At 56.4% G+C, this 25,520-nt stretch overlaps 8 protein-coding genes across 8 annotated transcripts; 2 read left to right on the forward strand and 6 right to left on the reverse strand.

Annotated features, from left to right (window-relative positions):
* Positions 1 to 523: 523 nt before the first annotated feature.
* Positions 524 to 1,363, reverse strand: BU26DRAFT_501117 (uncharacterized protein; the record flags this gene model as incomplete). The annotated part of the gene is made up of 2 exons (XM_033826547.1): positions 524 to 1,230; positions 1,282 to 1,363. The coding sequence occupies 2 exons, from the start codon at positions 1,361 to 1,363 to the stop codon at positions 524 to 526; spliced, it is 789 nt and encodes a 262-aa protein (XP_033687827.1).
* A 736-nt stretch (positions 1,364 to 2,099) lies between these two features.
* BU26DRAFT_210276 (uncharacterized protein) lies at positions 2,100 to 4,755 on the reverse strand. Its single transcript, XM_033820637.1, has 2 exons — positions 3,839 to 4,755; positions 2,100 to 3,769 (listed from the first exon to the last, which is right to left on the reverse strand). The coding sequence occupies exons 1-2, from the start codon at positions 4,431 to 4,433 to the stop codon at positions 2,199 to 2,201; spliced, it is 2,166 nt and encodes a 721-aa protein (XP_033687828.1). The 5' UTR covers positions 4,434 to 4,755; the 3' UTR covers positions 2,100 to 2,198.
* A 322-nt stretch (positions 4,756 to 5,077) lies between these two features.
* Positions 5,078 to 6,438, reverse strand: BU26DRAFT_560174 (uncharacterized protein; the record flags this gene model as incomplete). Its single annotated transcript, XM_033832775.1, has 2 exons — positions 5,078 to 6,103; positions 6,154 to 6,438. The coding sequence occupies 2 exons, from the start codon at positions 6,436 to 6,438 to the stop codon at positions 5,078 to 5,080; spliced, it is 1,311 nt and encodes a 436-aa protein (XP_033687829.1).
* Positions 6,439 to 7,595: 1,157 nt separating this feature from the next.
* Positions 7,596 to 8,455, forward strand: BU26DRAFT_560175 (uncharacterized protein; the record flags this gene model as incomplete). The annotated part of the gene is made up of 4 exons (XM_033832776.1): positions 7,596 to 7,703; positions 7,759 to 7,866; positions 7,937 to 8,075; positions 8,172 to 8,455. The coding sequence occupies 4 exons, from the start codon at positions 7,596 to 7,598 to the stop codon at positions 8,453 to 8,455; spliced, it is 639 nt and encodes a 212-aa protein (XP_033687830.1).
* Positions 8,456 to 8,777: 322 nt separating this feature from the next.
* BU26DRAFT_210270 (uncharacterized protein) lies at positions 8,778 to 9,889 on the reverse strand. Its single transcript, XM_033820636.1, has one exon. The coding sequence runs from the start codon at positions 9,754 to 9,756 to the stop codon at positions 8,866 to 8,868; it is 891 nt and encodes a 296-aa protein (XP_033687831.1). The 5' UTR covers positions 9,757 to 9,889; the 3' UTR covers positions 8,778 to 8,865.
* A 632-nt stretch (positions 9,890 to 10,521) lies between these two features.
* On the forward strand, positions 10,522 to 16,625 carry BU26DRAFT_210320 (putative response regulator receiver RIM15p). Its single transcript, XM_033820638.1, has 2 exons — positions 10,522 to 11,209; positions 11,260 to 16,625. The coding sequence occupies exons 1-2, from the start codon at positions 10,676 to 10,678 to the stop codon at positions 16,498 to 16,500; spliced, it is 5,775 nt and encodes a 1,924-aa protein (XP_033687832.1). The 5' UTR covers positions 10,522 to 10,675; the 3' UTR covers positions 16,501 to 16,625.
* A 1,532-nt stretch (positions 16,626 to 18,157) lies between these two features.
* On the reverse strand, positions 18,158 to 21,869 carry BU26DRAFT_476550 (glycoside hydrolase family 38 protein). The gene is made up of 3 exons (XM_033825573.1): positions 21,769 to 21,869; positions 19,832 to 21,701; positions 18,158 to 19,782 (listed from the first exon to the last, which is right to left on the reverse strand). The coding sequence occupies exons 2-3, from the start codon at positions 21,611 to 21,613 to the stop codon at positions 18,394 to 18,396; spliced, it is 3,171 nt and encodes a 1,056-aa protein (XP_033687833.1). The 5' UTR covers positions 21,614 to 21,701; positions 21,769 to 21,869; the 3' UTR covers positions 18,158 to 18,393.
* Positions 21,870 to 22,836: 967 nt separating this feature from the next.
* On the reverse strand, positions 22,837 to 25,421 carry BU26DRAFT_515269 (uncharacterized protein). Its single transcript, XM_033828025.1, has 10 exons — positions 24,674 to 25,421; positions 24,379 to 24,619; positions 24,086 to 24,189; positions 23,941 to 24,004; positions 23,789 to 23,892; positions 23,707 to 23,735; positions 23,452 to 23,653; positions 23,296 to 23,348; positions 23,175 to 23,243; positions 22,837 to 23,117 (listed from the first exon to the last, which is right to left on the reverse strand). The coding sequence occupies exons 1-10, from the start codon at positions 25,017 to 25,019 to the stop codon at positions 23,061 to 23,063; spliced, it is 1,269 nt and encodes a 422-aa protein (XP_033687834.1). The 5' UTR covers positions 25,020 to 25,421; the 3' UTR covers positions 22,837 to 23,060.
* Between the last annotated feature and the right edge of the window lie 99 nt (positions 25,422 to 25,520).

The following is a 25,520-nucleotide window of genomic DNA, read 5'->3' on the forward strand; positions in this document are numbered from 1 at the left end:
ATAGTAGGTAGAGTACCGAGAACAGTGAACTAGGACTTCATATGTCTACTTGCCGCCTTGTCCCCACTTTAATACTGTCGATTCGAGTATCTACATGTCGAAGTTTTTACTGCAGTTGCAACGCAGGACGGGGTAGGCGAGGTCGCTGGCGCTGGCGTCAGATATAAGCGTTTCGGTGGAGAGGGAGTGGTTGTTAGTAGCAGTGGTTTCTTGACTAGAGAAGGGTTAGTCTGGTTTGATCCCTGTGGGCGTTGTTGCGGAATTTGACTGCGCGCGTGGTGGGGTGGAAGGAGTTTGGTGGGATATAGTTTAGCGTGAATGGGATAGGGGGATGTGAGTATAGGGGGCAGTTGAGACGGAGTGGGAGGGATGTGGACATTTCTCTAAGCCTCCCAGCTTAATGACCAGCCCAATTTAAGCTCATACCCCTATCTCAAACACAAACCCATCTTCCTCCCCCCACAACACCTCACAATCCCACCCCTCCCCCTCCGCACAAGACCCAAGCAGCCAGAACCAACACCTAGACACACTTCACATCCGCAAGCGCCCCTCCCCCAAACTCCCGTCCATACTCCGGCATAAGAGAATCAACATACTCCCTCGCACCATCAACAACAACCCCGCAGTCAAACCCGCCCCCGTCGCCCTTATCCTGGCGCGAAGAAATCCCCACGATCAGCTTGCTGCCCCCCGCAAGCACAGCCACCGAGTCGCCCACATTACAGTGCAGCGAGGTCCAGCTGTCCCGCCGCAGATTGCGGCAGTTCTCCGCGCTTCTCGTGCTGCGCTCCAGCGCCCCAGCGACAGACCCAATCATCAGCCTGCGCAGGGCCTCGGTGCGGTGGAACGAGTGCTCGACGATGAGTGTGAGGTAGGGGCCGTGGGCGAAGGAATCGCCCTTGTCGACGTACTCGAGCTCGATGGCGAAGGATTCGTAGGTGTGCTTGCCGCTGGTGGATTTTCGACACTCGGATTGGCCGGGCGGGCAGATGGAGTCGAGGCCCTTCCAGATTGTGCCGTAGAGGGCGGAGCCGAGCAGATTGCCGACGTTGCGGGCGAGGGCGCCGATGGCGACGGTGACTACGGTGTTCTGGGCGGAGGATATGGTGATGTTGGTGGCGTCCTCGAAAGAGGTGTGGGCGCTGGCGCGAAGAGCGAGGTCCGCTGCGGGAACGGGCGATGGAGTGGGCCCCGAGGGAGCTGGAGACCCGATTGTGCGCGTAACGCCTGCGGAATGAGTTAGAAAGCTTGATCTAGCGCTAAAGAGGTCGCACTTACTGAGGTTCGCGTCGCGCTGGTCAACCGGTGCGGCAAGGGAGAATGTCAGCGACGCCGCCACGTACAAGGAGATTAGTTTCATGATAGCTAGCTAGGCCGTCGAGAAGATATTCGAGAGATAAAACGCTCCCTGCTTAACAGTTCCGAATGTGCGTCGTGAAGAAACGTCGAAAAGCCGCGGAGACGCTTCTATATCCCCGAGGACTACGCCACGCTTCCAAGCTCCCTCACCCAACTATCTTGGCTAGGAGCACAGCTGCGGGGTAAGGGAATGTAAATGAGCAAGATATTCCGCTACTCCCCTGGTGGACGGGCGGGCGAGACAGCAGCGACCAGTTCGCGCTGTCAAGCTTTGTGCACTCGCCGCTAAGTGGACCGTGGACGTGCTACGAGGGAGAGAGAGCGCGGAAGAGTCATCCACGGGCACAGACTTGACACTACGATCGCAAAGTGCGCTCTCCATTTCCATGTTGCGAAAGCGGTAGATGTCTGCTCTCTGACGCCTTCTCCCGGCCTTTTTCTTCTGCGTGGATAGGAAATGATAATCACATAAGGGCGGGTTGGAATTGAATGATGCCCGGTGGAGGAAGAGCGCAAGAAGTTTCTATGATGAGTAGCTAGTCCCATATTCTGGGAATTGGAGTGTCGATTCGTGGAAGGGAGTTGGGAGGGGGCGCGGGCGGCGGGTTGGGGGGCTGGCGTGTCAGAGGACGCTTGCATAGGTCGACTAGCAGCACATATTACTGCAATGAACCGTGGTGTTAAAGTATCTTTCTAGGATTGGGAACCGCTTGCAAACACCACGCCTGGTGAGGGATGTGGAAGCGTGATAGACTGTCGCGGTTCTTGAAGGGTTGAGGACTAGACCCCATCCGGCATAGAGCTTAACCCTTAGCCCACTCATATGTACTCCTATCCTATCCCTCCCTCCTCTCCGCGCACGCCTCACAAACCCCATACATCCCACACCGCTCGCACTCACAATACCAGAGGTACTCCTTCTGACAGTCTGCACAGCGCTCCTTGTCGTCCTTGGAATTGTTCCGCGTGCCGTTCGCGGTGCGTGTCCAGTGGCCTCTGTGTGGGCATTCGTGGGGCGAGATTGTAGTGGACTGGGTGTGGTCTGGTTCCGCCACGTTTGTTGCGCCATAGGCATGGGAGTCTGCTGCTTGGATTGTATCCGGGTCGATGGGAGGGAGATTGGGTTGGGGGTTATGGTCTTCGTTAGGGCCTGGCTTGCTGGAATCTTGGATGCCTTGGGCTGTCTTGTCATGCGGACAGATGATGTCGTCAGGAGCACACTTTCCGCTGATCTGACCTGCCTTTCCGTCACAGAGGAAGAACCTACACGACGGGGCGTTCCCTTGGTCGGCTCCATCGGCTTTTTCTCCCCCGACCTCGCAGTCCACACAACGAGTGCAGTGTGTCTCCAGCATCTCGCGTGCGCAGCGCTTGAAGCAAGATTCGAGGAGATCCATGAGCTTATCCACGTCCTCGCAATGTTCGAACAAGGTCAGCTTAACCGTAGCGCGGACCGCCGTGAGCGACATGTGTTGTCCGCAACACCTGGGTAGCGAGCCGCCGTGGCTCCCTCCGAGTACGCTAAGGAGAGACTTCACAATACACCCGCCACAGTACGTGTGGCCGCAGTCCAGCGATTCGGCTCGAGTCTCCGGAGTGTAATGCTGGCATGCATTGCACATGGCCATGCCGTCGTCGTTCGGGCTCGGGCCTGCTGGGGGATCAGCTTGCGTTACGTTCTTCGCGAAGCTCTTCAGGAGCGGCTTTATATGCTCCTCGAGGGTTTCCAGAGGGTTGCATTCCGCGTTGTTCAGTAACTGCGTCAAGGATAGCCAGAGGGAAGGTGTTCCGGGATGGGCAACTCCTATTGTAGGCGTAGTGTCCTCTGGGCTAGATCTGTCATCCAGGACGCGGTCCGCTTCGGGCGCCGGCACTCGAGCCGGTGCCACGGGAATTGAGTCATCGGCTGGTTCTTCAGCCGAAACGGGCTGCTGATCTGGGCTTGAGCCCAATGCTTGCTGCAAGAGGCCGCGGGGGAAGGAACGGCGTTGGCGAAGCATTGGCTTTCGATGCGGCGCGAAAGAAACCTTCCGTGGAGGTCGACGCGGCTCCTCGAAGACCTCGTCGAGTCGTATGCCGCTGACAGCTGCTGTGGTTCGTCCACTATACGTGAGAATGGGACACGCTGATTCGATGCTAGCCGGTATCAGCTCGCTCGCTGGTTTTACGTGTGGCGGTGACGGCGATGAGGTTGATGAGGGGCTTAGTTTCATGGGCCTGCGAGCTAATGACCCTCCTGTGTCATTTTCGTCGCGGGCACGGTACTCGCGAGATGTGCGAGGCCGGTCAGGTTCTAGGCTTGGGCTTCTGCTTCGACTTCGTCGGCGCGCCCCTTCTGGGTTTCGGTAGTCGTCGATCCGCGGACCTTGTCGGCTTAGACGTGTATCCGACTTGGAATCGGGCGGTGCTGAAGCTGAATTAGGAGAATCCGGGGAGTGGTCGGTTTGCTCTGGGTCGTCATGGGCCATTGACGTACCTTGGAAGAATGTCTCGAGGGTGCCATGAGGGGCGATGCTCGAGAGATACGGCAAAGCCTCAGCAATGTCTGCGGTCGTGGGCGGGAGCAGGAGGGACGAAAGGCCGCTGAAGGGAGTGAGGTCTTGCACGGTGCTGTCCTGCGATCGCCGGCCGGTGCTCTTAGGGCTTGAGGAAGAGGTCCAAGAGCGGGAGGGAGTCGAAGAAGGGGGAGAAGTCGTACTCGGACTCTCTTCGTGGCTATCCAGAACGGGCGTCGTCGCGGTCGATGCCAGCAGCGCATCCGCATCATCGTCTGTTTCTCCTCTGGCCCTCTTGCGCTTCGGTCCGGAGTCGTCGTACTCGGACTCGCCATCATCATCCTCCTCGTCCTCATCCCCGCGCTTCCTCTTCTCCCCAGACCGCAGCAGCTCCAACTCCGGCGAACTCGGCGGTTCCTCATCCGACTCCAAACGTATCGGCGACGAAGGCGGAGACGAAGGCGGAGACGAAGGCGGAGGTGAAGACGGCGGAGAAGCCAACTGCGCCGCCATCGCAGCAGCCTGACTGCTCGGGAGGCGAAGCTGTCCGTAAGTCCTGCGCGTGGGGGCCGCCATGTCGAAACGGCAGTGCGGTTGAGCTTGTCCAGGGCGGGGGTTCCGATACCGTGATGCGGTGGTGGAGCTGTGTATATATACTGAAGCCGCTGACGCATCCCCTCTGGCGGAAACAGAGGGCGTGGACGCGTCTAGGACGCGTTGAGATTAGTCATAGGGTGGAGGGTGGAGGGTGAATTGATGGTTTTGGGGCCGCCGTGGTAGCTTTGTTCTTTTGGCTTCGAGTGACCCAAGTGCTGTGAATGCATTCATCTCATCCCACGCCACGCATGAGAGCTGAAACTTCCTTCCAACGCCTGAGATGAGTCGCTAAGTATACCTTGTATGCATATGCCACAATACCCAACAGAGCTGTGGGTGCAAGGAAGTATGCCATAATTCATCACTGCCTGGAAGCAAATAGCGCACCGCCCGTCCGAAGACCCTAGAGTTCATAGCCTGGGAACCTTAGCAGGTGCGAGGGGAAGGCCGCTGTTGAAGGAAGGCCGTGCAAAAAGAGGAAAGTTGAGTTGATTAGATTTGGACCTAGACAGCCCTCCCGCACGAAGTCCCCGGATGCGGATGAGAACTCGCCGCCAATTGACCACAAACCCACGTTTATTTACCCTAGTCTGATCGAAGTCCTGATGAGAAACTAGCTTTGGTCATGGATGTTCTCCCTCTTGCTGGAAAGCTTCCATCAGCCGTTGACTTGCTAGGAGCGTAGCTTGTTGGGCTTGAATCAGATCTGCCAGGGCTGCTTGCATGCTTTCACTTCCGACTTCGCGGCTGCCTCTGCGCATCATGTCAGAGAAGTCGGGCCTCCGAAGCATTTCTGCAATATTTGGCTCCGGGGATGAAGGGCGAGAGGCTGGAGTATTTTGGGAGGGTTGGGGGAATACCGCGTCGGCGGAAGGTCGTGCACTGTCCGCTTGAGCTGGTGCTGACGGAGTTACAATTTGATCTTCAGGAATGTCATAGCGAACTCCTCCCCCGCTTCGTGGACTATGCATGGATTGAGGAACAGCTGTTGACGATGCCTCTGGAGGGGGCACATTATCTGCGGGCGTAGTCGTCTCGCCGGGTGGTTGGATAGCCGGTGGCGAAGCTTTATTTGCATGCAAAAGCCCTCTGTATCGCGCGAGGGGTTCTTCTTCGATGCTCTTGAAGCGCTGGGGAATGTACCATGTGCCGATGCCGAGGACGGCAGTGACGAGGAAGAAGATCAAGATGCCCAAGGATCCCAGGCCGTAGGATGGGATGAGATCCTCCGTGTACATTCTGCCCAGGTATATCCCGAGTCCGACGAGGAAAGCGTTGAGGGCGATGTTGAGCAATGTCATTGGAACAGTGAGCATTATCGCAGCATAAGCCGAAGGGACGCGCCACCGCGCGTCGTAAATTTGCTTCAAGGACTCCAGGTGGCTCTGGCTGAGTCTTGGATGGTTCTCTGCCGAGTTGAGAATGCCTTCCAGCTTTTTGACCATTTGCGTGGTAGGTTTTGCCAGGAAATCTTTAATAGCGTCGGCATTGTGCAGGCCATGGAATGCTGGGCTGATGGCGCAGGAGAAGAAAACAGAGAGCGCGCCGGACACTAAGCTGACTACGAAGAAAGCCTCAGCAGTCCAATGGGAGTCCTCCACTCGTGTCAGTCCGATCGCGGTTATGGCAACCTGTGCTATGATGGCACCCTATTTTCATACGCTTAGTGGTGCTCAACATTGGAATACGGAATACCTACCGCAACACCTATCATGTTGAAGCTCGAGGTGTATGATTTCATGAATGCCACGGCCTGAACATCTTCTGCCTGAAGTACGTATCGCTCGACTCGATTCATTACCGAAAGCGCCTCCGGGAAGAAGTCTAAGATATAGGCGGTGAACAGTCCGTACTCGGCACGGCGGGCTGCACGCGCCGAGGCCGCCTTATTGTACACCTTATATACTTGAGATAGATGTTTATAACTGTCGATGGCCACGGAGGCGAGGCTGATTATCGCCCCGATGGTTTCGATACCGGACATGATGGCGGCGTTTGTCGCTTCTTGACCGGTATCTTAGAGAGATTGTTGTTCCTAATGTCGTTAGAGGATGAGAAGAAATGAGATGATGGAGATGGTGGGACAACTCGAGGAGGGGAAGCCGCAAGGCTGAGCTGAAATGAGGTTCAGCTCTCCATCAGCCCCGCTTGTTCAACCAATGGCTGCGGGAGCGGATGGGAGAGCAAGAGAAGAAAAGTGCAACCCGGGTTTCGTAGCGTGAAAGCGTATATATGCCCACGGTGTTATCTAGGTGCTCGAAGGAAGTAAGAGCAGTGCGGCAAAAGATCCCACAAGAAGTCGTGGGGTTCCGCATGAGATCTGAAATGTCGGCCTCTTGCGATCCATCCCAGGTCACAGCGGCCAAACTGCTGCTCGAACGTCGTGACTTACACAATAGTGTCTTCAGTACGCATATGCACTAGTGCGAGTGCAAACACATGCCAATATACGCGTACTCCATCGCTTCTGCCGTTAGAAAGGGATCGAACAGACTCTCCGCTGGCCCTTGTCTCCCCTATCCATACTTGCGAATTAAAAGTATCCAATGGAGACACGTATAAGCATTCGTTTCAGGTGCCGACTGAGACAAGTAAGCCACACCATATAGCTAAATATCAATTAGAGTGCCGTTCACTGTTGTTGTTGCACGGCAGGCGTTCGGTGGGGCTCGCCTCTCATCCGATCGCTCATTGGCCGAAAGCTTAGCTCGCCGTTAGCGCGGTTCGTCAGGGCCTTTGTCCGCAGGATGGTCCGCGCACAATCGGGCCGAGCGAAGGGCACACGCCCCGATTCCAGAAGTGGTCGTTGATGTCACGACGATGCGGTTCGAGCAAAGGCTGGTTTCGAAAGTTGGATTTGGGTGTGTTGAACTACGGTAATACTGACGATGGATACGGCGAATGAGCGAACTGGATGATGGTGGTGACTGGAAGGAGTTGTGTGTTCGCTTGCGCAGGTACCGTCCACGGGTACGTCAGCGGGTAGATCTGGGGTACATATGAACATGAGACGTGAAGGTTGGAGGCATGTCTTTTGTGATTCGACATCTTAGATCGAGGAGCTTAAAATCTCTGAATCCATTCGCCGAGCTCGCACCACGGACGTTTCGGCATCCATTCGTCTGCGAATCGGTACGCAAGATGTCGCCTAAGGACAAGTACACAGACCCCGAGCTGCGGGATCAGGTTAAGGAGGAGATTCATAATAGCAACAAAGGTGGCGCGCCGGGGCAATGGTCCGCAAGGAAGGTACGCCGGCCTACAGGCCTCCCCGCACCGTAACGACCTCTAATGGCGAGCGTAGGCGCAGATGATGGCCTCAGAGTACAAGAAACGCGGCGGTGGCTACACTACCGACAAGAAAGACAAAGACGAGAGCCAAAAGCACCTCGACAACTGGGACAAAGGAAGAGTGGCAGACGAAAGAGGGCATTGGGCACGCTAAGCAAGAGGATGGCACCGAGAAACGCTATCTGCCGAAGAAAGCTTGGGAGCAGATGAGCGAGAAGGAGAAGCAGGAGACGGACGAGAAGAAACAAGAGGAGAGCAGAGGGGAAGCAGTATGTTGCCAACACGTCCAAGGCCAAGAGCGCCCGAAGAATACGAGCAAGGATCAGGACGGTAGGGATGGTCAGGACGACAAGAAAAACGCCAAAGACTGCACTCAGCACTGGGAAGATGCTGTCCAGCAGGAGGGAGACTAAAGGGGATAACGAGACTTCAAGAAGCAGGACGGGGAAGCAGACGCCGCATCTCACGAGGAGAAGTCGGATCACTCGGGATCTGCTCGGAGCGGAGAGCAAGCGGAGCAGAAGCCCAAGATACGCGGACGGGGAGCCAATCAGAAGGGATCCAACAAGAAGCTAAAGCAGAAGAACGGCAGTTCAGACCAGCCCAAGGGCACTCCTGGAGACAAGACCCGCGTCCCCAAGAAAGGCCAGAAGGTGCAGTGGCACTCTCTGCCGGGCTATGTCGACGGGGAGGTTGTCGAGATGGTGTAGGAGGAGAAGACGGTACAGGGAAAGACGGTCAAGGGCAGCAAGGAAGAAGCCCGAATCGTTCTCAGGAGCAGGTTGTCAGGCAAGATCGCCGTCCATAAGCCCGAAGCAGTGTATTTCGACTAGTCGTCTAGCGGCGGGGGCGCTACGCTGTGAAAGGGTCCGGATACGGCTGCACCTTTTCGTTCAGCGTCTTCTGAGCGCACACGGAAGCCGGCAAGTGCGTCCGAAACTCTGACAACGTGCGTTGGCGTACCAACTGCGGCAAGCCGATGTAGGCGCTATGCTGTATCATAATGTCATGGGATACTTGTTTCAATAAGCTTACCAATTCAGTCCGGGGCTGAGGTGTTCTGCTGTGCTGCGTGGCGATTCTCGCGGGTACGAGGTGGTCGTCTGATGCTGCTGAGATGCTACTTCGGAATGGCGATGGCCGTTGGAGCAATAGCGTAGGTTAAGGAGGGCTTCCGCAGCATTCCACTGGATTCGGGGGCTTCCCGGTATCCAGTTTCCCCAGGTCTTGGGAGCGCGAATAGGAATGGGGCGGGGCGGGAATAGTAGAAAACAGCAGGGCCCCACAGGGTGATGGTTGGATGAGCCCAGCGGGCCCGCCTTGGGTGCAGCGTTAGCGGGTCTGGATCTCTTAGGCGGCCAAGCTGGAGACGCATAGGCAGTAGAGAATCGAGGTGCATGGTGGTGGATGCACGTTTGCCAACATGAATGCGGCGTTGGAGGCGGCCATTGGACGCGGACGAGGGCGATCTGCATGTCTCCAAAAGCGCGCCGCCAGAGGCCCGTTTCGCTGCAGGTCCTGCAGGTCCTGGAGAGCGCACTGTCTTCGCGGGGCTGCGTTGTTGCAAGCAATATGGGAGCAGCGTGTACTGTGTAGCGGACATGCCGTGCAACGTCCAGCAGCGCCCGGGGGTGTTTGCAAAGGAGGGGCAATGGTTCGACAATGGCGATACCCGCCGCCGACCGCTACTTCCCAGACGCACCAGCTGACGTGCAAAAGGGACGGAGCGCGCTGGTACGGGAGTTTGAAGATGAAAAACAGGAGACTCCGGCGCGAAGGCGGCCGGCTGTGGAATGACTGCGGGTTGAAGCGGGTGTGGCCGTTCGATGCTCAGAGAGGGCTGATTGACGGCGATGCGGCCGCGACATGCACGCCGCGGGCTCGTCTCGTACTCCCCCAAGCTGACTGAAGACATGGAGAGACAGCGCGGCGGGTTGGCGAGCGCAGCCGGGCTCCCCAGCGCTCTGGCGGCCAAGCAGGCGTCGTGCGTGCAGGCTGCGGTCGAAGTCATGCGCGTGGTGCGCGCTGCTGGTGGGGGGCGCTGTCGGAAGAATGCAGCTTACGGTGGGCGGTCAGACGCCAAAACGGCGCGCGCTTTCATCTCGATTGATTAGAGCAGAGCGGCGATGACGGCAGGTGTGGTGATGAAACACGCAAGAGGGCAGTCTGGCGGCCCTCGGATGGCGAGCAACAGGCCGCGGCCGCTTGGGGCAGGCGGCGGCCTGGGCGTGGATGGGCCATCGTCGACGGGCCCCGGCCAGCATCAGTGGCGCTTATCCTCGCCCGGCGCTCGTCTGTTTTTCCCGTGCACCGTGTGACTCCTGGCCGACGCGTGGGGACTCTCTGCCAGCTGGATAGCGCGCCGACTCTCGCCCGCGGTGCTCGCTGCTGCAGACCACAGCGCCGTCCTTGCAGCCCGCCCATCCAGAGGTCACGCAGCGCCCCCGCCCGCGCCCAATCGCCTTTGTGTGCGGTGCGCGACGCTCCATTCGCGCCCCAGGCAAGCGAGCCGCTGCCCCTCTCGTCACCTCCCGACCCGACTTCCTCACCACCGTCCCAAATTTTGCGACCCGGAGACGACCGCACACTCCCACCGCTGCTGCGTCCGCTGCCTACGCTCATTACCACCCCAATCGCTTGCCCGACCGCGCAATGCTGTTCCTCTAGGCCTGTCTGCGGTGGCCACGCCGTCGCTCTGCTCTCGAGCGCTCCCGCCGCCCGCCAGCACCGCTACCGCTCCAGCACCCGCCGCCTTCACGCACCCACGCACCGCTCCACAGCACCCGTCGCCGCCGCCATACGTCCACACGATGGTCCCGGGCGCTGCCTTCATATAACCCATCCCCAACCGGCCCCCGGGCTCACGCTCTTCGCTCTGTTGCTCCCGGCCCCGGCCACATTGGACGCCTTCGTCAAGACAAACCCTCACGATGGCCGAAGAAGCAAAGCCTGCCACCCTGGCCCCGCCAGCCGTCACGGCACTGAAGAATGAGGCCGCAGCAAACAGCATGCAGCGCGTCCAGATGGAGCGCACCGTCAGCGAGGACATGCGCGTCGAACGCGAGGACCTGAAAGAGGCTGCCGAGCACAGCTTGAACGTCATCATGGACCTGGGCTTGGACGGCAAGGTCCGCTATGTCAGCGAGTCGTGGAAGGAGGTTGTGGGCACGAACCCCGAGGATGTCGTCGGAAGGCCAGTTGCGGATCTGCTCCTCGGCAATCCCGACCAGTTCGCTGAGACGGTCGAGTCAATTAAGCAGGATGATTCAAGGAGCCACATCACCCGCTTCTCCATGCGCATGGGGCCTCAGTCCGTCCTGAGACGGAAGCGATCGAAGCACGTAGCAGAGGAGATGCAGGAGCCAGCTCCAGAGACGCCGACAGAGGAGGACGAGGATCAGATTCTCAACCTCGAAGCCCAGGGCATCATGGTGTACGACCGGACGACCGGTGCCGAGAGTCATGTAAGTTATCGTCTCTATCCGCCCGCAAACATGCTACTAATTTCTGCTAGACGATGTGGATGATCCGCCCTTCTGTAATCCGGGAAGTCACCATTGACCTTCCCGAAGTACTCGTAGAATCGCTCGGGGTCGGCGCGGAAATGCTAGCCCACTACCTCACCGGCCTGGCTGAGCAGGGTGCCAATGACCCCGGAAACCACCCGCCGCCCCTGCCCGTGCTCTGCCGAATATGCGAACGTCATATTACACCGTGGTGGTTCGAAAAGCATACGGAGCTCTGCCTGCAGGAACACCGCGCTGAGATGGATGTCCAGATCGCGCAAGAGACGCTCGCCGAGCATCGCAACGCCATCGTCAAGGTGCTCGACGCCCTGGAGGCACAGAGTCGGCCTTCACGGGCCACTTCGGCAGAGCTGGTACAGCCGCCGCAACCTCCAGAATACAAAGGAGCCGTCATCCAACCCACCTCTACCCCTTCCTCTGGCACCCCTTCAGGGCGTAACTCCCCCGCCTCTCCGCCATCCAGGTCCCGAGAGCGGTCGACTGGTTTTGGTCATCACCGCGCGCGATCTTTCGCTGTCAGAAGACCGCTCGCCCGCATCGTCGAGCTTGTTCTCGATCTCTGCGACACGGCTCTGGAAGTTAACACGCCCGCCGTGAAGGATAGCGCGCGAAGCCAGTCTGCCGCCGAGATCCGGACTCAATCCCCCCAGTCGGAGAACCGCATCTCTCAAGTCTTACAGTGGCAGTCGCCAACCTCAGGGTCCGCCGATCACTGCGAGGGCCTCAAAATGCTTTGCGAGGACACGAATAGACTAGCAAGGGCGAAGGTTGATGCAGTTTTCCGTCATCGACGCATTCTTGAATATTCTGAACGCATCCGCGTCGAATTTGACCTTCTGGTTCAGGAGTGCATTGAAGCCGCCATGGCGAAGGCTGCTCGTATAGCTGCTGGAGAAGACAGTTCGTCTGACGACGAACAACGAGACGAGGAGTCGCCGCTAGACGCAAACGACATACCTACAGGCGAGGAGGGTCTCTTTCCCGGATCCTTTGACGCCCCTTCAGCAATGGCGCAGGCTCTCCGCAATGCATCCGAGACTTCGTTACCGGCTCGTGTGAGCCGCCGAGAGTCTTCGGTCGCCGGCTCGACTAGATCGAGCAGCCCCAGAGGAGGTTGTCAGACACCACGCTCGCACGCTGGTGCAATCAGCATCGCAACACAGAACAAGCGCCACTCGATGCATTTTGAAAGCGATGCTGGTGCCGAGAGTGACAGCAGCGTGCGCTCATCCGTCATGTCTGGACCCAGGCGGGCAGACTCACCGTCGTCTGAGCTGGGTCTGAGCCGTGTTGCAAGCTCCCGCGAGCGCAAGCGCAAAAGTCTGATCTTGCCCAGCGTCCTGTCCAGCCGACAACATTCTCCTGCTCGATCAATGGTCCCTCCTTCCTCGCCGTTGCGATCAAACAAGCCGCGACTGCCTAGCGGGGTTGACGGGCTCCAGTCCCCCATCACCTCGCCCGTGCTCGCCACCAGCGAGTTCTCCTCGCCAGCTATGGCACAAGTTCATCATCATCGCAGGCAGTCATCCACCGCCGGATCGGACGGTCCAAGACCTATTTCTCCCCGCCTCTTGCCTATCAGCCAACCGCAACCCCGTGCAGTGCCGCCATCAATCAAGGACTTTGAGATCATCAAACCCATCAGCAAAGGCGCTTTCGGTAGCGTGTACCTTGCTAAGAAGAAGTCAACCGGAGAGTACTATGCAATCAAGGTCCTGAAGAAGGCAGACATGGTAGCAAAGAATCAGGTCACCAATGTCAAGGCCGAGCGAGCTATCATGATGTGGCAAGGCGAGAGCGACTTCGTCGCTAAGCTGTATTGGACGTTTTCGAGCAAGGACTACTTGTACTTGGTCATGGAGTATCTGAACGGTGGCGATTGTGCTTCACTGATCAAGGTCCTCGGGGCACTCCCTGAAGATTGGGCGAAGAAGTACCTGGCCGAAGTTGTTCTGGGAGTTGAGCATCTACACAGCCGCGGCATCGTTCACCGAGATTTGAAGCCGGACAATTTGCTCATTGACCAGAAAGGTCACTTGAAACTCACCGACTTCGGGCTTTCGCGCATGGGCTTGATCGGTCGCCAAAAGAGAGCCCTCAAATCGGCCGAACCAGCCCCAGACCTACTTAAAACTGGGCCGTTCCATCGCGCTACTTCAGTAGGCTCCTCTCGCTCGGCGTCCTTTGATCTGAATCCGTCTCCTTCTCACACGCCCAGCATGACTCCAGCTCTCACTGGAGATCTCGGTCAGCCTTCGTATTTCAGCCTCAGCCGCGAAACCTCTCACAACCGCGATCCGTCACGAAGAGCATCAGGCAATCGGAGTGAGAGCGGGGACAGCGAAGCATTGCAGGCAATGTTCCGTCGCTTCTCGATTGCTGATGATGCTCAGCCCCGAGCACGGTCGCCTATAGAAGAGGAGGCGTACAGCGATGAAGGCTCTCCCGACCTGTTCCCCGCGGCGCCAACAATGAGCCAGTCAAGTGTCGCACAGAATAGCACCCCGCCCCCTTCCTCGACAATGCCGCCTCCGCCCATGGCACTCTTTGACCCAGAAGACAGCGACCGACGGTTCGTCGGTACACCTGATTATCTGGCGCCCGAGACGATTGCTGGAAGCGGGCAGGATGAGGTTAGCGATTGGTGGTCTTTGGGCTGCATTCTCTTCGAGTGTCTATACGGCTACCCACCATTCCACGCTGACACTCCGGATGGGGTTTTCCAGAACATCCTTGCCCGCAAGATTGGCTGGCCCGACAATGACGAGGACTACCAGATTTCGGAAGAGGCCAAGGACCTCATGAACCGCCTCATGTGCACTGATCCAGCCAGGCGACTTGGTTCTAACATGGATGACAAATTTGCAAGTGGCGGGGAGGAGATCCGGAGCCACCCTTGGTTTGCCGATGTCAACTGGGATACACTTCGAGATGATGAAGCATCATTTATCCCAGCACCCGAGAACCCGGAGGATACCGAGTACTTCGATTCTAGAGGAGCGGCGATGGCTAACTTCGCACCCGAGTTTGAAGATCAAGGACCTTCTTCGGCCGGCACCCCGAGTGCTGATTATCCCGATAGGCCACACGATGCTTTGTCGCGCGTTCGATCACAGATCAGTGTCACCACCATGAAGCGAGGCCTTATTCCCTTACACATCCCGGCTCACGTTCGAGAAGGAAGGACAAGACGGCTTAGTGAGCCGATGGCCGCGGATGACTTTGGCAACTTCAACTACAAGAATCTGCCCGTGCTCGAGAAGGCCAATAAGGATGTCATTCAGAAGTTGCGTGCTGAAGCTATGCAATCGCAGAACAAAGCTACATCTGCGCTGCAATCTCCCGGCGTTACTTCCCCATCACCATCCTTGGAGTCGAGCCCGATGATCCCGGCTCCTCTCAAGCGGACTCTCTCTACGAACAAGGCAACGGGCAGACCATCTTCACCATCTATCAGTGGCCCAAACTCGTCGCCGAGCCGTGGGTCGCAACCCTCATCCCCGTTGTTGGTTCAATTCAGTGCCGGCCAGCACCATGAGAGACGGAAAACCTCGAGCAGCTCCTCCACTTTATCTCATGCAACAAGCAATCCCGCCTCGCTTCAGCCCGGAAATTTCTTCGAGCCGCCGCGGCTTTCATCCGTTCTCCGCCCCTCACCAGACGCGATATCGCCCATTAAGCTGGCTAAAACGCCTTCAGCAATGTCGGCTTCGTTCACGGAGAATCGAGTTCCTGGACAGCGCCAGACCTCGTTGGGACACACCAGCGTACCCTCGCCACGGGCGCGATCGCAGACGATGGGTTCACAGGAGGGCGACGTGGTACGGGATCTGCTTCCAAGCCATCATAAGCGACGAAGCCAGGTACTGGACGTGTCGCCGTCTTCGTCAGATACGGAAGACTCGCGCGCCAAAGCACTCTTGCGCGTGCAGCGGCGGAGGCAAAGCTCGCGCCGGCTTTCCCAGATCAGCTTCGCCGACGGGCCTATATTCCGACCGTTGGACGTTTTGGTGTGTGAAGACCATCCCGTCTCCCGGCTGGTCATGGAGAAGCTTCTAGAGAAGCTCCGCTGTCGCACGCTGACCGTTACGAACGGGTCAGAAGCGGTTCGCTATGCCATGGGCGAGGTGAAATTCGACATTATCATGATGGAGTTCAAGCTACCTCAAGTCAACGGCGCCGATGTTGCGCGAATGATTCGGGACACGAAGAATGCCAATTCGCACACGCCCATAGTTGCAGTGACTGGCTATCTCAAGGAGCTGCAAGCCCCTCATCACTTCGATGCACTGATTGAGAAGCCGCCTACTATTGCGAAGCTGTCCGACACCCTTGGAAAGCTGTGCCAGTGGAAGCCGCCGCCACCGAACTGGACTCCAAGTCAGAGCATGTATCCGTCCATGATGCCCTCGGGTCTTCGTCAAGAGTCTACTCGCCAGGGAGACAGCCCGACGTCTAATTCCTCAGGCTTCCCACCGGTACCATCGGGGAGTTACCGAGGTTCGAGCCGGGAAGACTCGATTAGCTCTAGCTTCTTTGGCGATGGCGAAAGCCGCACTGGAGACGATGTGCCTGTCATCATCGCTCGTAACAACATGGACGATTGGCGTGAGCGAGATTTAACCCGAGTTATGAGTGGTTTGGGGATCTCAGAAGACGTAGCCAATGTCGATCCCAAGAACGTGGGGCAGAAGCTTCCCGTTCCGCATGACCTACCACCCCACGTGGCCTCCGCACCGGCCGCCCTCGAGGCGGCAACGATCCGACGACAACGTTCCGCGGAAATGGTGGGCGTCAAACGGCGTATAATTGAAACACGGAAGCACGAGTCTGCTGAATCGGGCGACGATGAAGATGATGAGCTGGGTAACGTCAACGTACGGGCAAAGAGCCCTAAGACGCGGCCAAAGTCATCATCAAAGCTCGGCATCGAAATGCTTCGCACCAACAGCAGAGGTAGTGTCATATCCGTCGAGGACGTCGCAATTCCAGACTCTACGCTTGCCTCTTCACCACCTCCAGCGATTACCGAGGACCGCACCGCCGAAGAACGCGAAAGTGCAGCTGACATCGCACCCGTGTCGCTCACACCGCCAGAGATCTTCCCGCAAGCGCCAGGAACGGAAGTCCAAGAGATCGAAATGGAGACGCCCAAAGCGAAGCCAGTCCCGGACGCGGACCCTGATCCCACCCCGAGGGCCACCACCAACACGTCGCCCGAAGCGTAGATCTCTCCTAGATCTTCATTGCTCGGCTCCCGATAGATTGCATCATACTACCTCCGCCCTTGCGCCGACCGAGCTGCATGTTGACAGCTATGCCCTGCTGTCACAAACCTGCCTCCTATTCGAAATTTGTTTCAAACTTGTCGATTCTTTGAGCATGGTGTTGGTGGTGTTCCTAAAGGTAGTGCACCTAGGAAACATAATTGGGCTTGTTTTCCGGCGTTACCTCCTTCTTTGCCTTTTTTTTTCTCTATGTGGTGTTTTGCTTCTTGCTTGCATTTACATGGAGCCTGCTGCTATTTTCCACTTGGCATCTGCATCGATCGTGTCGGAGGTGTCGATTTGGATTGTAGTAGTATGCTCTCGATCGACCTGCCTGCTTTTTTTCTATTCGATTCTGTCGTATACTTTTACTTTATTTTACTTTACTTTGCCTTGCTATTGACTCTACTCCTTTTTTTCATATGTCGATATATTGCTTTGGGATTAATTACCAGTGGTGGGCGGTCATCACTGCTGTCGTCATTCGCTTGCTTTTGCTGTATACCCGGTCCGGTTGGCTTTGATCGGGTTCCTCAGACTGCCTCTCGCTCTCGCTCTTGCCTCTCATCTGCTCAGATTGTCGCCTTCTTTCATTATTTGTTAAACTGTTTTTTGGGGCACTAAGACCTTCCTCCACTCTTTTCGTACGGCGCGGCGGGACGGTCCTCAAATTGCTGCATGGGCCGCGCATACACATACACACTCGAACACAACTCATTTTTTGGGCTTTTCCTATGCTGTGGTTTGGTTTTGGATTGGATTGGATTGGATGCGATGGCGATGCATGGTGGAAGTGGAAGAGAGGAAGGATGCAACAAGGGAGGAAAGAAGGAAGGATCAATAAGCCTGTCTGTCTGTGCGTTTCGCTTCATTTGTCCATTCATTCATGCCGATGCGTCCCTGGATGGGGAAATTAGTCCGCATGCATGGAGACGATGGGTTAAAGGGCCTCCCTATGTCCTATCGGGCCTTGGAAATCTGCGGGGTAGGGGATATAGATGGCGGTAGTTGGTAGTTGAGAAAAGAATGAAGAATTTATTTCGCCCGTGTGCGAGCGAAAAACTGGGTTTTGTGGAACATTTTGTGCGCTGTGTGTATGACTGTCGCTGTGACTTTTTTACGCAGGTAAATCTAGAATCTTCATTCTCTGGTCGGGGCTGGTCTGGTCGGATCGGGTCTAGTCTGGGCTAGCACTTGAAGTGCAGTGCAGTCAAGTAAGGAGACTCCGCTCGCACCACACCGCACCGCTGCCTGCCTACCTGTCTCTATTTCCTACGCCCATTCCCTATTTCCTACTGCCCAATTCCTCCACCCACCCAACACAGCAGCAACAAACAACGTACAACTTACCAGCACTGCATTACTACGCCACTACATCAGAAGAAGATAATCTCTCACAACTTTTCTTTCCTTTCCGTTTTCCTCTTTTCCGTTTTCTCGGGCTCGGGCTCCTCGTCGAGACTCAGACTCGAGACCCCGATTTCCTCCGGAAGCCGTTACAAAGAAATTTAGAATTTAGGACTCACGACTTGGAACTTGGGACTTGGGACTTAAGAGTTACGGAGGGCTGATGTAATGGATGGATGGATGGATGGAAGGGTAACGCAAATGCAATGAGCATGGATACTTTTTGGTTTGGTTTGTTGACGCCTAGAGTGGTGCGTGCTGTATGTACTGTACATACGGTGATGTACATGATATGATATGATATGCGGAGACGCGTGCAAAGCAATGCACGCAAAAAGAGGATAAAGCAACGACCGAGCGAGCATACCCAATACAAATCTCTTCTCTTCTCAAATGCCATCTTCATCCCTATCCCCACCCCATACCCATACCCATACTCATACCCTCTCAAAGCACAAGCCTATAACTCGCAACCTCAAACGCCCGAATCTCCAACTTCACACCCCTCCTCCCGCCCTCCATCTCCACAACCATCCCGCTCAAATCCTCCACCTCGTCCTCCAGCGCATTAACCTTCACCACCTTCCTCACGCGCAACGCGCCCCACGTAAGCACAGCCTTGCTCTTCCCGCCCATAGCATCGTATATCCTTACGATAACGCTCTTGCCCTTCTTCGCGGGGAGCTCGCCGCGCGAGACGTCGGCGTCGTCTTCGCCGCGCTTGATAGTGTCGAGGACGAGATTCGGCGCGCCGTGGACGTGGAACGAGTTGAGGATGGACGGGCTGTGGTGGTGGAGGGCGGGGTGGGCTTTGTGGCCGACGATCCTGAGGGGGTTGTTGAACTCGAAGGCCTTGCGGACTGTGGATTCGGATAGGGGCCCGGCGTGCGGGAAGATGGCGTAGCGGGTGGAGTGGCGGCCCATGTCGGCGTGGGCGTCTGGCGCCTTTGGGGCGCGCAGCAGCGAGAGGCGCATTACGTTCCCCGCGACGGCGAAGCCGTACTTGGAGTCGTTGAGGATGGAGACGCCGTAGGTGGCTTCGGACAGGTCGGCCCATTTGTGGCAGCACACTTCGAACTTGGCCATGTCCCAGGTGGTGTTGTAGTGCGTGGGGCGGCGGACGATGCCGAATTGCGTTTCGTAGCTTGCTTCGGTGTTGACGATGTCGACGGGGAATTCTACCTTGAGGAACTTCATCGTCTCGCGCCATTCGATTTCGGCGTCGATTTCGATGCAGGAGGGTGCGCCGCCGACGACGGCGGGCAGCGAGATGGTGGTTTTGATCCAGGACTTATCTGAAATCTTGGTTTCGATGTCAAGGGAGACGCGGTGCGGGCTGTCTTCTGAGATGACGACTTTGGAAGGTTGGAGCTCTTCCCTTGAGCGGAGGTGGTAAACCTCGACGTCCCAGGCTTGCCAGTAGAGCGGCTTGTCGTCGAAGAGGACCAGCTGGGCAGCCTTGGCGCCCTTGGGGATGAGCTCGCGGTCTGCGGAGATGTCGTAGAGGGAAGAGATGACACCGTTTGAGACCTCGACGATGTATTGAGCGTTGCGTAGCTCGAAGACGTTGGGGCGGGTTTCTTTGATAGAAGCAATAGTGGCAGAGTAGGGTGAAGCGAGAGGGCGGATCTCCATGGTGCTTAATCCATCGCCATGAGCGAGGCCGTAGGATGGAAGGCTGGCAATTGATGGAAGCTTAACGAGCTCGGTGCGCTGCCATGGAAGCGTGTTCAAAGCTACGAGCGTGCTGTCGGCCTTGATGTCGTTGTCAAAGCCTAGCTCAGACAGAGCATCAGACAGCAGCTTTTCACCCGTCGTGAAGACCTTTTCATAGATCTGATAGCGGTTAGCAGCAATATATGTGTGTTTTTATACAGAGACTTACTTCATCCGAATCATCATAGCACATCTCGATCGAGCTGCCTGGCAAGCAGTCATGGAACTGGCAAAGTAGGACGTTCTCCCACATGTCGTCGATATCCTTCTTCGGGTATTTGTACGAGCTCTTCTTCCCAAACTCATTCTTAATGGTCGCCAGAGTCGCGAGGTATTCAATGTCTCGCAGCATGATCTCAGCTTTACGGTTGTTGCGCTTGTTGTTCGCTTGAGTAGTGTATGTTCCGCGATGCAGCTCGAAGTAGAGCTCGCCATACCAGGTGACGAGCTCGGTGCCTTTCTCGACCTTCTTCTCCAGTCTGTCGAAAAAGTCGTCTGCTGAGTCGCCAAGCTTGATGCGAGGCAGAAGGCCAGTTTTGTCGCTTATGCCACGGCATCGCCTAAGCTTTTCGAGCTGCTGGTAAGTTGGGCCACCCCCACCGTCTCCTTTGCCAAACACCAGCAGCGAAGTCTTGTCCTGATCCAAAGACTTGTGCTGCGTGACGCTCCTCTTTACGTCGCCGAAGTTTGCTTCAGCCGTGTACGTCTCGGATGGCGGCATATGGCAGATGACCTGGCTATTATCGAGGGCCACCCAGTTGAAGGTGGTGTGTGGGAAGTTGTTGATATTGTTCCAGCTGAGCTTCTGCGTCAAGAATCTCGTCATGCCGGCGAGTCGGCAGATCTGGGGGAGCTGCGTAGAGTATCCAAAGGTGTCCGGGAGCCAGAAGGTCCGACAGCGCTCTCCGAAGCGGCTCTCAAAGTACCGCTGGCCGTAGAGAAACTGCCTGATCAAAGACTCTCCACTCGGCAGATTGGTGTCATGCTCCACCCAGCTCCCGCCAATGGGCTGAAACGACCCCTCCTTGACCTTCTTCTTAACGCGGTCAAATGTCGAAGGATACAGCTCCTCCAGCCATTTGTACTGCTGAGCCTGAGTACAGACGAAGCGAAGCTCGGGATACCGCTCGATCAGCTCGCACTGACTCGACCATGAGCGCGCGACCTTTCGTTTCGTCTCGGCGAAGGGCCACAGCCAGCACGTGTCGATGTGGCAGTATCCGACCCCGAACACGATGGGCTCCTTGTCGCTCTCATACACCTTGTGTGTGTCCACGTCTCCAAGGTATTCGCGCGCAATTTTGCGGCATTCAGCGATGCTCTTGTTGCTTCCACCGCCCGCGATGAAAGTGTCCATGATGCGGGTCGCGACCTGCAGCGCTTCATGCTCTTCCCACGAATCAGCTGGGAATTCGCGAGCGGCGTCTCCGATCTCCCAGAAGTCGAAGTAGAGCGCCCTAGCCTCCAGGTTAACGGCCACAATATCTGCAGTATGTAATTGGAAGTATCGGTTCGGGTTCGGCGGCTGGATCGAGTCGCCGCCCGGCGCGTTCCCAAACATGCCGTTGCACGCCATCTCGACGTAGAAGGTATGCTCCTTCCCGTCCCTAAATTCCTTCGGGAGTATCCATTCCGTCCGCTCGCCGCCGCCCGTCAATCCGTGGACGACATCTCCTTTCTCAGTCCAGATGCAGCCCTCGCAGTTCGCATCCCAGACGAACTCCAGCCGCTCCTTGTCCCGCATGCCCTTGGGAACCGTCAGCCGGACCTTGAACCAATGCGTCGACCAGCTGGGACCGAACGATTCGCCAACGTGCGTGGGTTTGAAGCTATGGGAGGTCGCATCTTTGAACGTGGGGCGCGAGAGGTCCGGCGGGGAGTAGACGGAGAGCTTGATCCAGTCGGAGCCTGACGCTTTGGCTTCGTGAAGCTTGCTGTGGGGCATTAGCATACAATGGAGCTCCAACGACCACAGATAATGTTCCTAGGACACCTGAGGAGCCGGATAGCGGCAGAAGAGAGACGTACGGCAACAAGCCCTGCTCGCGGTACTGGCCGCCATCGAGGAACTGGCGGAGGCGGTCCTGGTAGATGCGATGGATCTGCTTGCCCACAGGTCCGGCTGCGAGCTTCGGATAGTCGGTAGAGACAGGCATGATGCGATTGCCGTCGCCACCCATGATGAAGGAGAATGCGGTGGTGTGAGGAGGTCAGTTCGTGCAGGAGCTGGGCGGTGATGCAGCCGTCCCTTGCAGGTGGAGAGCTCCCCGCAGCTTGGCCTCGGGCCGCGTGGCTGGGGAACCAACCGAAATCGGGTAAGCCGGCAGCCCTACCACAACTTCAACTCTACTCGAGCTATTGAACACTGAACAGCTCCACCACGCTCACATATTCGAACGCATACTATGCCTCCACTATCTGTCAGGTTTAGCACTTATAGCGTTCTTGGACTGGAAAGCACCACATCGACGTGATTAAACAAGCCGCCTTCCATCCCTCTGCATACACATCCAAGTTGCACCGCCGTCCTAGAGAATGTCCAAGTGCTTCATCTCTATCTTCGGCGAAAGGGAGCATATGAATCAAGTGTACCCAGAGGGTTGTGCATAGCATCCTGACGATTCAAGCAATGCAACCAGCGGAGACACGAGTTCCATAGTTCGTATTCAACGAGAAGTAAGAAAGCGTAGAAAAAAGCAACAAAGCCCAGAATTAGGCGAAACGCAGCGAGTTTCAACGACATGGTAGTAGTACAGTCTCTAGCGGGCGATGAGCCACGTTCGTAGAGCGCTAGAGGGCGGCGAGGTTGAGGCCACCTGGCATGCTGGCGGTGGTGACGTTCATGCTGGGGTGGGTGATGGCTGTGTGTCAGGGAAGCTGTGCAGGATGTGTATAGGGACGTGTTTATAGACGATATCGAGCGCAAAGCTATGAGACGAGGTAGATTGCAGAGAAGAAAGGAAGCTTTGAGATTGTGGAGTTTTCAAATTGCAGGAGACTTTTCATCGATATGACGGCAGAACCAAGTTAGAAAGTCGAAGTGAAAGTGTAAGGAGTGTAAGGACGGAGCGAGGCCCAGGAGATAGAAACCACGTAACCTTCTATGCCATGAAGGCCCTCAGCACCCAATGTAAAAGGGCAGGAGTCATTGCATGAGCCCTTGGAGGGATTCAGGATACGAATGCACACACCTTCTTTTTTGGTGTTTTCATATTTCTATGTGAAAGCAGACCATCAACTCTTAGAAAGATATCCGAACGCCCGCTCATGCCGTGTCGCCCCATGCACACATCTCTAGACGAAGCTCCACCGGGCTCGTCTGTCAACCAGCTATACAAAACTCCTTGGCATGATGACCAACAAGGGAAACCAGAGCATCACCCATTTGCGTCGAGGCTCTAGTGGATGCGATCCAGTCTTGCGCGGTTCATGGCTATTTGATCGTCGACCTTGTCCTAGAGTAGCAGTATCATTAGCAGGTTTTCAGCATGAGCACCATGTGGTCGGCTTACTGTCTTCCCGATGATGCGGTCGATGTGCTTGTTCTGGGTGTCGACTTCGTCGCCCATCGCACGGCCCAACTAGTAACAGGTTAGCCACTGTACATATCCCAATCGGCGCGTGTTTACTTACTTGGTTGAGTCGCTTTGCGGCGCCATGAAGGGCATCGAGATTGGAGTCGATCTCTGAGGTATATGTTAGCAGATGTGTTTACATTGTTGGCCGAACGAGCAGCGTATCACGTGATCGTATTGCACGAAACAGCTGGTTCGGGATGATCGAACTCACCATTTTCCATATCGTCGTCCTCAGAGTCCGCTTCGAATTGGTATTTGGCCCTATCAGCAAGAGTAGAACGGCCAGCGGCCCCGCCGGTGCTTTGGATTCCACGCTTGAAGCCGTCTTGCCGAGCAGACGTCTCCCAGGCAGCCTTCCTGGAAGCGTCTCTCGCGTCTCTCTCCGAACGGTGATTTTCCATGATCTTCCTGTCCTTAAGAAATAGTTAGCAAGCTTTCGGTAACTCTGCCAACGGGATTGGCTTACCCGATCCTCACGGCGGGATCCGGTCGTAACTAGAGGCAAATATCAGCAAAGGACAGTCCGACAAGTGCGGCATATAACTCACAGGGGTTAGATACGTGAACAGCGAACATGGAGCGGTTCAGCGTCTTCAATTCCCTGGCTTTCTCTTCCGCGATTCTATTCTGCGAGCTCGCGAGGTCCAAATTACTGTTCATGTAAGCAAGCGTGTCAGAACGATGCCGAACGAGAACTTACCGCTCCGTATTGTGGATGCGCTCTCCCTGAGCGCCGAGTCGACCGAGGGTATCGCGACCAGTCTCTGTAAGTGAAAGATAATGTTAGCGGAGATTCACAAGAGTAAGGGTCACTAGAAAAGGAATAGTGGAGAGCTCCTCTGTACCTTCTGCCTGCTGCGCAAGACGCAAAGCGTTGCGCGTAGAAGAAACATCCTGCTGTTTGATAAACTTGATCTCGTTCTTTGTCGCGCTAATATCCTCTTCTTCTCTGTAGATGGTATGGTTAGCAAGTTCTTGAGTCTGATACAGCGGGGAAATATGTAAAGGCCGATCAGCGCTCGACGAAGCTGTTTGTCATGATACTTAAGCAATGTTTAAAACACCACCCAACTGTCATGCAACGCATTTTGCGCTATAACCGAGAGCACTCATGGGTGTATATCTCGAACCGACTTACTGTTCTTCGGCCGTCAACTCTCGATCTGCGTAGGCAGGCCCACTGCCGTAACCGCCGCCGTAGCCACCGGACTCTCCCGAGACCCCCGAGACTCCCGAGACTCCCGACGCTCCACTTTGTTGGCCGTATCCTCCTTGTTGGCCATATCCTCCCTGTTGGGGGCGCTGCTGTGTCCTGGATGGCGCATTCCCGAACAACTCATTGCGGCCGGCATCGTCATTTGGATCCGAGGGCCCGAGACCTGTAGCAGTTGAGTCAGTCTTCTTTCAAGGCAACATGCTCGCAAACAGCGCACCTCCATAACCGCCCGGCCTCCTGTTGGGGGCCGAGGGCAATCCAGCTCCGCCAAAACGGTCTGCGCCATACCCGGCGCCACCGCGACCGCCAAAGGAACCGCCTTGAGAGCTGTAGCCTCCCCCAAATCGTTGTCCAGGGCCAGTCACCGCCGGGGACTTCTCTTGGCGGAACGAGTCGTTTCCGCCCGAGTACGGCGGCGGCTGCTGCGCGTACGGATCGTTCGCCGGTGGGGCAGCGTATGGGTTGGCTGAGTTCGCAGGCGAGGCCTTCGCCTTGCGCGAAAACAGAGCGGACCTGTTGGCATCGTCGACGTCGTCGCCGCCTTTCTTCTTCAAAAAGCCCATGGTGACGGTTGTGCGGCTAGCGACTCGGAGTCTGGTCGACCAGCTGAAGCGGAGTTATGGGGCTTTGTTGTTGGACCTGTGATTCGCGGTTGTAGTCTGGGCGAGTGCGGTAAAGTGAGGCGGACGAAATGTAGAGAATTCAATTGTCCTGGGGATGTGGAGGTATAAGGCGGGTGAAGTAGAAGAGTGTTCGAGGACGAAGCGCTGAACGTCTGAGAAAGGGCTACTGAAGCTGAGGTGGCGCGTGTGGCGGTGCGTCTTGGCGGTGTTCTTAAAATATCGCGCTATTCACAACCATGTTTCGAGTTCGTGAAAGGTTTGGGAATTACTTCAATTGCGCCAAAGAAACCGTCACAAGAAATAGGAGCGACTTCGATCGCAGACCCTGAGGGCTGTCTGTCGTGGTTCAGCTGAGGAGCCCAGGAGCCCTGGAGTCCCTGCATACGCTGCCGGCGCTAGCGGTCTCCCAAACTGATGAACGAAACCCACCAAAAGTTAGTG

The sequence above is a fragment of the Trematosphaeria pertusa genome (assembly GCF_010094035.1).
Source record: "Trematosphaeria pertusa strain CBS 122368 unplaced genomic scaffold BU26scaffold_3, whole genome shotgun sequence".
NCBI lineage: Eukaryota > Fungi > Ascomycota > Dothideomycetes > Pleosporales > Trematosphaeriaceae > Trematosphaeria > Trematosphaeria pertusa.

Excerpts from the sequence above, each read along its gene's own strand:
- BU26DRAFT_210276 (XM_033820637.1), bottom strand. The coding sequence starts at position 4,433 with ATGGCGGCCCCCACGCGCAGGACTTACGGACAGCTTCGCCTCCCGAGC. Across the intron at positions 3,770-3,838 it reads CCTCGAGACATTCTTCCAAG|CACCGCCCGATTCCAAGTCG; the intron begins GTACGTCAATGG and ends ATTCAGCTTCAG.
- BU26DRAFT_210270 (XM_033820636.1), bottom strand. The coding sequence starts at position 9,756 with ATGACTTCGACCGCAGCCTGCACGCACGACGCCTGCTTGGCCGCCAGA.
- BU26DRAFT_210320 (XM_033820638.1), top strand. The coding sequence starts at position 10,676 with ATGGCCGAAGAAGCAAAGCCTGCCACCCTGGCCCCGCCAGCCGTCACG. Across the intron at positions 11,210-11,259 it reads CGACCGGTGCCGAGAGTCAT|ACGATGTGGATGATCCGCCC; the intron begins GTAAGTTATCGT and ends AATTTCTGCTAG.
- BU26DRAFT_476550 (XM_033825573.1), bottom strand. The coding sequence starts at position 21,613 with ATGCTAATGCCCCACAGCAAGCTTCACGAAGCCAAAGCGTCAGGCTCC. Across the intron at positions 19,783-19,831 it reads GCTATGATGATTCGGATGAA|ATCTATGAAAAGGTCTTCAC; the intron begins GTAAGTCTCTGT and ends AACCGCTATCAG.
- BU26DRAFT_515269 (XM_033828025.1), bottom strand. The coding sequence starts at position 25,019 with ATGGGCTTTTTGAAGAAGAAAGGCGGCGACGACGTCGACGATGCCAAC. Across the intron at positions 24,620-24,673 it reads GAGGCCGGGCGGTTATGGAG|GTCTCGGGCCCTCGGATCCA; the intron begins GTGCGCTGTTTG and ends CAACTGCTACAG. Across the intron at positions 24,190-24,378 it reads GAGTTGACGGCCGAAGAACA|AGAAGAAGAGGATATTAGCG; the intron begins GTAAGTCGGTTC and ends TACCATCTACAG.